The 9,941-nt window shown below is 44.7% G+C and overlaps 1 protein-coding gene across 1 annotated transcript; it reads right to left on the bottom strand.

The window, feature by feature from the left end:
• Positions 1–2,508: 2,508 nt before the first annotated feature.
• Positions 2,509–4,356, bottom strand: LOC308427463 (sperm motility kinase X-like; the record flags this gene model as incomplete). The annotated part of the gene is made up of 1 exon (XM_080925582.1): positions 2,509–4,356. The coding sequence occupies one exon, from the start codon at positions 4,354–4,356 to the stop codon at positions 2,509–2,511; it is 1,848 nt and encodes a 615-aa protein (XP_080781708.1).
• Between the last annotated feature and the right edge of the window lie 5,585 nt (positions 4,357–9,941).

Here is a 9,941-nt window from a genome sequence, read left to right on the forward strand (position 1 = left end):
AAGGATTTTTGAAATTTGTATCCAAAACAATGCCACTGCTTCAAAAAACAGTCCTGCATTCTTGACAAAGTGCTTATCCATTTTATTTATTATTTCAGCAATGTTTTTATCAAAAGACAAATAATATTTGTGCATATTTATGTCATGGGCAAGTCTATGCCCTGGGCATCCTTGGGCACCTGGCATCGTTCTTCCCTATGGCTTGAATGCTCCTGGCCTCATTCCTTTCATCCTTGGAGCATCTCCTGAGAGTTGTCTATGGCTTGAAAAACAAAGTACCCTGTCTACTTGTTTCTTTTGTTCTTTGAACCTAAGAGTCCAGTGCTCACAACCTCTCCATGGTTTCCCATCTTTCCTAAGTAAAAGTCTTGTGGCTTCACTTACATATGAAATAGGTCAGGCCTTCCAACTGTAGTGAATAAGTGTGAGTCTGCATTCGATTATTCATTACAGCTGGCTGTTTTCATATGCTTCTACTCAAAAGCATGTTTTTGCTACATGCATCTTGTCCTTTTGACTATACACATAGGTGATCCTTCTAAACCATCAGATATAAATTGCCTCACGCTCTGAGCAAAGTTCTCTTGTTTGAGACATTGGTCCTCCTACATTACGGGCTCCTATTCTCTCAGGCACTATGGATAATACAGCACTAAACAAGTGTTCTACATGGGATAAATAGAGGGTTTTTTTTTCAATTTTGTTTGTTTTTGTTGCTCATGGTTCTCCAGACATCACAGAGCACACCTGTTGACCTTGCTCAGTTACGATGGGTGGCTGGTGTTCTGACCAGGCATGGAAAGTCTTCTGAGGCCCATGTTATACTGCTGACAACCTGCATGCTGTGGTACCTTCTTCACAGGATTTCTAAGTTCCCTGAAGGACTTCACTTTGCTGGCGCAATTGTGGCACCACCAGCCATCATGGAATGACAGAGCCAGAAGAGTCAGGACAATAGTGAGCTGAGACCTTCCTCACAGAAGACATGTCAGTCTGCAGACCTCAGGGGATCTGAGAAGGTGTCACACCACCCAGACACACAGTTTTCATCTGCAGAAAGAGAAGGAGTTTGCTCTTAGGGAAAACAAAACACTCATGGGAGGAAATACTGGGACAACTAGAGGAGCAGGGATTGGAGAAAAGATCATCCAGAGACTGCCTCACATGGGGACCCATCCCATATGCACCCAATAAACCCAAGCACTATGGCTGATGCCCAGCAGTGCTTGCTGGCAGGAATCTGATATACATTTCTCATACCCAGAACCATAGATACAGAGGAGGATGCTTGCAGCGAACCATTGGACTGAACATTGAGACCCCAATGAAGGAGCTAAAGAAAGGACTGAAGGAGCTGAAAGGGTCTGCAACCCCATGGGAAGAACCAAATTATTCACAAACCAAACCCACCAGAGCTCCCAGGGACTAGAACACCAACCAATGAGTGCACATGGCTCCAGGTGCATGTGCAGCAGAGAATATCATTCTCTGGCATCAGTGGGAGAAGAGGCCTTGGGTCCAATGAAGACTTGTTTTCCCAGTGTAGGAGAATGCCAAGATATTGATGGGGAGAGGGTGTTAGGACAGGTGGCACCTTCATGGAGGTAATGGGAGGGGTGGGTGGATGAATCCGGGAAAAGGGTGTAACTTCTGAAATGTAAATACAGAGAATATCCTTTTTAAAAAGAAAATAAATTAATGATCTTCCCAAAACATCAACAAAAAAAATAATTGTAGGAAAGAGAAAGAATAATATCATTTAGTCCAGCAAACAGATCAGTGACTTGCTGCCACAGCTGGAGACAGTAATCTGTGGCCAAGGACAGATCCAGTGTAAAGACAGAACTGAGGTCAGCTAGTTAACCTCCACGATTACACAGTAAATAAATGTTTCCTGTTGGGAGCCGAGGTCCAACTATGCCACACAATGATGTCCTCCCCCCATTCTCCCTGCATGACAGCAAGATGTCGGGAGCCCGAGCCCCACACAATGACCTCCTCACCTCATTCCCCCTATGTGAGAGTATGGACTTTCCCCAGGGCCCTGGTTTCTACACAAGAATTAACTATGCTCAGGAGTTCCTCAGTCCCAAGCCCTTGGTGCTTACACAAGATAAGTTACAACTGCAAAAATGACTGTGAATTCGGAGCTCTCTGCAATCGATGGTGCCCAGGTGTCTCGAGAAGGCAGTTAATCCTTAAATCTTCCGGCTAACAACTGACAAGACACCTCCGCATGTCTGCTCACCCCACATTCCATCCCCTTGTATAAAAGAAAAAACCTGTGACAATTTAAAGAGACCTTGACAAGGTTCTGCTTGGTCTCGCTCTTCTTTCTCGCCCATTCCTACCCAGGGTAGGACCCCTCGATCCCACGAATAACTGGATCCTGCAGCATGGGACATTTTCCTTAAAAATCTGACATTGTTTAAAAATAAAAGCCTGGGAGTAGAAGTGCAGTAAAACCTCTCCACCTACCTGTCACCATGGCTGCCTCCACGGCCCCTTTTAACTGACAGGCAGGATTCTGTTGTTGGCTAGATGGACTCGCCTTTGCACTGGCAGGCAGCAGCATACACTTCCCAGGCCTGTTAGAAAGCCATTTTTCAGAGTCTTCCAGACCCGCCATCTAAGGGGGGGCCTGGGTGCAGTCTGACGCCTGCCACAGAAGGGCTCCTGAGTGGTATTTGGGGAAGACAGTCTGGGCTCTTTTTCCTCTATAGCAGGATCTCCACCTCTGGCCTCCTTGATAGATTTTCGAGGTGATCTCAATAGTGACTTCCTGTTATCCAGTGACTTAGCTGGAGTCACATTGTGGAGCTGTCTCCTGAAGTGCGGCTGAGGTGAGGTTGGTGGAACAGTTGTGTTGTTCTTTCCACTCGGCATGTTAGTGTCCTTACATTGGGCTTTCTCCACTAAGACAGGATGACCTAAAACACACTCTGGGGACTCCTTGCTCTTTGAGTTGGAAGAGCCAACTCTGGACAAGCCCATCGATGTCTGTCTGGAATAGAAGATGGTCAATGATGACCCTGATGACTCTGTGGAAGAGCTTTCATCCGAGGTGTCACTAATCTCTATCTCCCACCAGGTGATGCTCGGGAAGTGAGACTTGTGGACAAGCCGTGGGAAGATCCTGTGACCAAGAGTTGTCTTCTTGAAGTAGTTCAAGGTGGGTGGCATAGAGTGCCTCAGTATCATTCTTTTTCCCTTGTCAAGACTTTCTGATTCACTGGGCAAACTGAAGGTGGGAAGGGTAGGCACACTAGATCCCCTCCTCATAGCTGTTTGTTTCTTTGTGTTTCTCAACATTTGATCACACTGCCGGGGATGAGGTTTTTTGATGGACTTGTCTTCCTGGGATGTCCGTTGCTTGAGCATTAAGTACGTAGCCATAACCTTGTCAAACTTTTTCTCCCGCAAACTTTCCCTTATCTCTCCTTGCTTGTACCCCATGACACCCATGATGAGCATTATTGTAGGATCGGGTTGGATGTCCGTGTTCTCTCCCAAAGGACTGGGAGAAGCTTCATCCTCATGCTTTAGCCACTGACATCTAAAAATTTCATGGATTCTTGGCCTTTCTCCAGGGTTGACAGTTAACAATTTGGCTATCACATCCCAAAGCTCTGGTGACAGCCTGAAGTTCATAGAATACTTTCCCTCCAAGATCCTCTGCTTTATTGCTTCATAGGTATATCCTTGGAAAGGGAGGAACCCTGTCGCCATAAAGTACAGCACAACCCCCAAGCTCCAGACATCGACTGCTCGCCCATCGTACCCTTTATCCTCAAACAGTTCTGGGGCACAGTAAGGGAGGGTCCCACAGAATGTTGCTAACTTCTGGCCCTCAATGATCCTGGTGCTCAATCCAAAATCGCTAAGTTTGATGTTTCCTTTGCTGTCCACTAAAATGTTTTCTGGCTTTAAATCCCTGTGGACAATCCCTTTCTGGTGAATATACTGGAGAGCCCATGCTATCTGTTTAAAGAGCCTGTGGCACTCCTCCTCTGGGAGGTAGCCACTCTCCACAATTCGGCTGCGCAGCTCTCCTCCCACAGCGTGCTCCAGAACGATGAAAATGTTGTCGGTGGTGTCGATTATGTGTAAAAGTTTAATAATATGGGGATGATCGAGGGATTTCATGATTTCGATTTCAGATCGGACCATGGGGGCGTTGCTGCTTTCAGGCAGAATCTTTACAGCTACCTTTGTCTGGGTGAGGCGATGCCTAGCCAATTTTACTTCACCAACTGAGCCTAGGCCAAGGGTTGTTAATACTTGGTAATGATCTGTAAAGGCGTCTTCCTCAAAGGGGTTGTCCCTTACAGTCTGACACAGGTGCCATCTCTTCATCTTGTTGATAGGATTGGTCACTGTCTATACCAGCTAGTGATGCAAGATAAAAGTGAATTAAAAGTGGGTCTATGGGAAACATTTATAGTCTTAAATTCCTGCACTATAAAAACAAACGAACAAACACACATACATGTGGTCCAAATAGTCTATGATGCATGTCAAGCTCATAGAATTATAAGAACAAACTAAATCCAAAAGAATTAGAATCAAGTTCAGAATATGAATTGATGAACGGGTGAATAAAATAATACAAACACCAATGTAACTCTCTTTGTTTGGAATTAATAGTTGTGTATAGGTGCCATGACCAATGCAAATCTTATGAAGGACAACATTTATTTGGGACTGGCTTATGGGTTCAGGAGTTCAGTCCACTATCACCAATATAAGAACAGAGCAGCATTTAGGTATACATAAAGCAGTAAGAGCTGAGAGTCCTATATCTTGATCAGAATGCTTCTAAGAAAAGACCAGCTCTTCTAGGGAGCTAGGAGTTGGACCTACAAATGTATTCCATCAGTGTCACAGTTCGTCCAACAAGGTGACACCTGTTGATAGTGCCACTCCCTGGACCAAGCTTATTCAAACCACTCCAGTAGCATAGACAGGTTTATTTTAAGAATAAATATAACTGGTCAGGATGAGAAGGTGTTGGTCCGTGCTGGGTTTGTCCCTGCCCAAGGCTGTGGAGGCACCAGCGACTCAAGTCTTAGGGGTTCCTCCCTGGGAAGTGGCAGCCACGGCTAGGTCAGCCAATCCAATGCCAGCTGTGCAGCCCCGGATGCTGCTTCCCCATATACCCCAGTTCCCTAGGCCACCCACTGCCCATGGCACAGCCGGGCCCTGCTCCTCAGCTTGACGTTTCTCTTCAGTAGTGGGTAGCAGAATTGGAAAAAAAATAATGCAGAATTTTTGCGTGCACAGCAGCAAGTTGTGCAAGAAATTAATCAAAAGAGAGCAAAATGTAAGGAGCTTTCCTTGCCTGCTTTCTGCAACACGGATGCTGGAACATATTTCCTGACATGAAAGCAACTACCCAATAGTGATTGAAATTATGTTTTCTGTTCATTCAAACTGGGAGAGAGAAGTTTCTTTTTTCTGTCGTCTAGGGCTCATCAGTAGCAGTGTTGAGCTAGCATAGAAGTGAGGTATGACTATTTTATATTAAAATATAAAGCATAAGAAGTTTTAAAAATGTTCCAGGGAAATGGAAAAATTTAGAAGAATCTGATAAACCTCTGCACACACATTAAACCACTAACTAAGAAGGAGAGAAAACATCTAAAGTGAAAGATTTGAAGAGCCAGAGGCCATCGATGACAAGGAGAAACAGTGCTTTCTGGACACAGAAAGGCACTTGCACATATGAACTCACAGAATTATGACCTGCTCAGGCTCAAGTCAGTCAAAATCTCAGCATGAAGTGGGGAGGTGCACAAGAAATCACAAACCTAGCAAAGGAGCTCTTCAAAACTGATAGCTGGCAGGGAGCTACCGATTTGAAGAGTGTGGCCCTTGATAAGGTCGGCAGAACACTCTTCCATGGAAGGCCACATATCTAAGAATATGGGGACAAAAGAAATGGGACTTGATGGCCAGAAACAAAACAAAACAAAAGACGAAATCCCAAGTGGTAGGGAAAACCATGTGGAGGATCCTGGAGGAGTTAGAAGAAAAGATAAATATGACCAAAAATAGCACATAAAATTCTCAAAGAGCTGATTCCATACCAAAAAGCAACAAAACTGAAGTAGAAATTTAAAAGAATCTTATCAGCAATAACAATCAAAACGACCAGAGCAGACACTCATTGGAGATTTCTATCAAATCTTTAGAGAAAAGTCCCACCATTGCTTTTCAAACTATTCTGTTAAAACAGAAAGAGGAGGAAGAAAAGCCCAGATTCATCCTTTGAGCCTGTACTACGAAGATACTGAAGCCATGTGGGTACAGTAACAAAAGAAGAGCATTATCAACACCTGTGAACACGGACACACTTCTTAGTCACGGTGCTTAATACTTAACCTGGAATTCAACAGCACTTAAAGGGACCAAACTTCCCCACCAAGATGGGTTCATCCAGTCAGTCACACCCAGGCTGCAACACCCAACTGGTTGACAGCAATGCAGAGGGACAGAGGGACAACAGTCACAGGCTCAGCTGAAGAGTAACATTGTAACTTAAAAAGAAGAACATGGGGCTGGAAATCACCCTGTTGTCTTTGACAAGTCCCAGAAAGATGTTGACTGACTCTCAAGTGCTGAAGCAAAGGTAGGGGAAGGGGCCTGTAGTAAAAGGAATTGATTAGGAATGTGAAGGAGAAAGAAGGGGTGGGGGAATACAGGTTTACCAAGTAGGTGATTATTTTCAAAGTACATTATGTGCATATATAGAAATGTCTTACATTGTATGCTTAATGTTTATTAACGAAACCTGTTCAAAGTAAGTGAAAGGCAATGAAAATGAGTAGGTAGAAAAGGACAATTTGAAGATAGTTTATGAAGAAATTAAACTATGTAAAAATGAAAAGGTAAAGTCAAAGACAAACTAAGGCATGTAAAATATAAAACTAAAACCTGCAAACCTCAAGCAGTAACTGATTAAAGTTACTCACCGTGTCAAAGTCCAAGTGGTTCACCAGAGTCCAAAACGTTACCAGAATCCAAGTCCAAACCTTCACCAGAATCCGAGTCCAAAACGTTACCAGAATCCAAGTCCAAAATGTTACCAGAATCCGAGTCCAAACCTTCACCAGAATCCGAGTCCAAAACGTTACCAGAATCCAAGTCCAAAATGTTACCAGAGTCCGAGTCCAAAACGTTACCAGAATCCAAGTCCAAAATGTTACCAGAATCCGAGTCCAAAATGTTACCAGAATCCAAGTCCAAACCTTCACCAGAATCCGAGTCCAAAATTTTCACCAGAGTCCAAGTCTCACCAGTAACCACCAAACCTCTCTCCGAACCAGAAGGACAGTAACCAGCCCTGGACAGTACATTATATAGGCGGGTGTCTATTGTTTATCACAGTCCTTCTTTGTGATGTCAGAGTAAGACAGGGACCAATGAGGGATGGGCACACGCCTGCCCCAAAGGACTGTATTAGCTACTCTGCAGTTACTGCTACCAAGTGCCCAATCAGAAGCAGCATAATGGTTCATTTTGGCTCACACTTTGAGGAAACAGGGAACCCACGATGAACAGTGTTAGCATGTGGCTATACACATTGTACTTCTGGTCACCCCATGTCTAATGCCAGGTCATAAAACTGCTTCCTAGAGCTACAGCCCACCTCCAAAACCTAGTCTCCAGCTTCCCATGACAGCATCACCAGCTAGAGACCACGTTTTCAGACCCATATACAAGTCCATGTGTCTATAGGGGAATTTTTAAATGCAAACCACAGCAAGGACTATCTCCACTTAAACAGTAATCGGGGTAATTTTAATAAAGGCCCCCAAAGCTTTAACTGGGGATAGACTCATATTTACCAGTAAGAACAAATAATGCTCCAATGTCCTTGTGAATCCTTTGTGACTAGGACTGAAAATACTGTGCTAACCACTGACTGTTACAAACATCATATCTATGTTCAAAGTAGTCATTCCTCTCTATATACTTTGTGTCTAAAGTGTGCCCCCTCACTGTCACAGTCCTACTGTCACAAAATATCTTTCTTCAAACACCCTAGAACAAGTTACTAAAGTGTGTGTGACTGAGAGGAAGGGAACTTGGTCATAGCTTCCCTGAAAGAATCTTCGATTTTCCTTCAGGGACCTAGAAGCCAAGGAGACAGAAGGCAGACATCTTCAAGATGATCAAGAAAGAGTAATGTCAGCTAGACTCCTACAGACTGGAAAAGCTGTTGGCATGGGAGATAGCGACTCTTCAAATGTGAAAGTCTCATCCTGATCTATAACAAATTGCCTTAGACTGGGAAATTTATAAACAACTGAAATTGATTTCTTGTACTTCTGGAGATAGGTAAGTTAAGAACTGATGTTCAGGAGTTTTGATGGGTATTAACGGCCAGGATGCCTAGAGTACCTGAGGGCTGCTTGCTTGATAACTTTCTTTGCAACCTGCAAAGATGTATGATCCTGACTGCTGGTCCTGGGATAAGACAATCATTGTTGACATCGTTTTTCAGGGACAAACAGTGGCTTCAGTCACCAGATGTCAGTCAGGATCTTTGGGTTTTACCTGTACTCTTAGTAGGACAGGTTTGAAGTCTAACACTGGGCCGGGTAATTTTGAGAGTGGGATGCTATGTGGGCAAACACATGGTGGTTTGAATATTCTCTGTGCTAAAGAGACTCCTCTTGACCAGGGTGGCAGCACACAGCTGCCTGGGCTTAGGCTGGGCTTTTTGCTGTGGCTCTCTGAATTCATACCAGGTGTCAGTCACTCTTTGGGGAGCTCAGCAGCTCCCTCAGCATTGTGGAGCAGAAAGACATGGACAGTGGAATTTAGTGACATCTAAATACATGAAATTTATCCTTGACCATGCGGCCCTTGTAGAAGCATGAAGTCTGCTCAATGGTCTTTTCTCTTTTTCATTAATTATATTATTTATTTACATTTAAGACGTTTTCCCATTTCTAGTCGCCCTCCCCCACTAATCCCCCATACACCCTCCTCACCTTCCCCTCTAATAGGTTGCTCCCACACCCACCCACCCATTTCCATCTAGGTTCCCCTTTTCTTGGAATCCATGCTCCCCAGGACCAAGCTCATTCCCTCCTATTTAGGCCAGACAAAGCTGTCCCATGATACATATGTAGCCGGGGCATCAGGGTACCCCTTTTATGCTCTTTGGTTGGTGGTTTAGTCTCTGGGAGTTCTGAGGGTTATAGTTAGTTGATACTGTTGTTCTGTCTGTAGGGTTGTAATCCTCTTAAGCTCCTTCACTCCTTCCCCAACTCTTCTATTGGGGTCCCTAGGCTCAGTCCAATGGTTGGCTGTAAGTAGCTGCATCTGTCTTGTCAGTGGCTGGCCAAGCCTCACAGAGGACAGCCATGCCAGGCTTCGGTTTGTCAGCACATCTTGGCATTAGTAATAGTGTCAGGGTTTGGTGTCCACACATGGGATGGATTTCAAGGTGGAGTGGTCTCTGGAAGGCCTTTCCTTCAGTTTCTGCTCCACTGTTTGTCCCTGCATTTTCTTTTGACAAGAACAGTCTGGATTTAAAATTTTTGAGATGGGTGGATTGCCCCATCCCTCAACTGGGTCATGTCTCTCACTGGAGGTGGTCTCTTCAGGTCTCATCTCCATGCCATTGATCATTTTGGCTACTGTGGAGAGTGGGTGTGGAGGCAGTCCCAAGATGGTGCTTGGGACTCCGGCCAAGTCTTGTGACTAGCACCTGACTTCCTCCTGCCCTTGAGATTAGCCACTCCCACCATGCGAGCTGCGCAGGCGCACCCATGACTCAAGATCAGGCCAGATGACGTGGACCTATGAACTGCAGCCACACAACATGGACTGAGGAGTTGGAGTTGAGAGGATAAAAGGGACTGTGCTTGGGGGCAGAGAAAGGAGAGAGAGAGAGAAGGGGAGACAAAAGATTTTAACTTGCATGC

The sequence above is a fragment of the Micromys minutus genome (genome assembly GCF_963924665.1).
Source record: "Micromys minutus genome assembly, chromosome: 11".
Taxonomy (NCBI): Eukaryota; Metazoa; Chordata; class Mammalia; order Rodentia; family Muridae; genus Micromys; species Micromys minutus.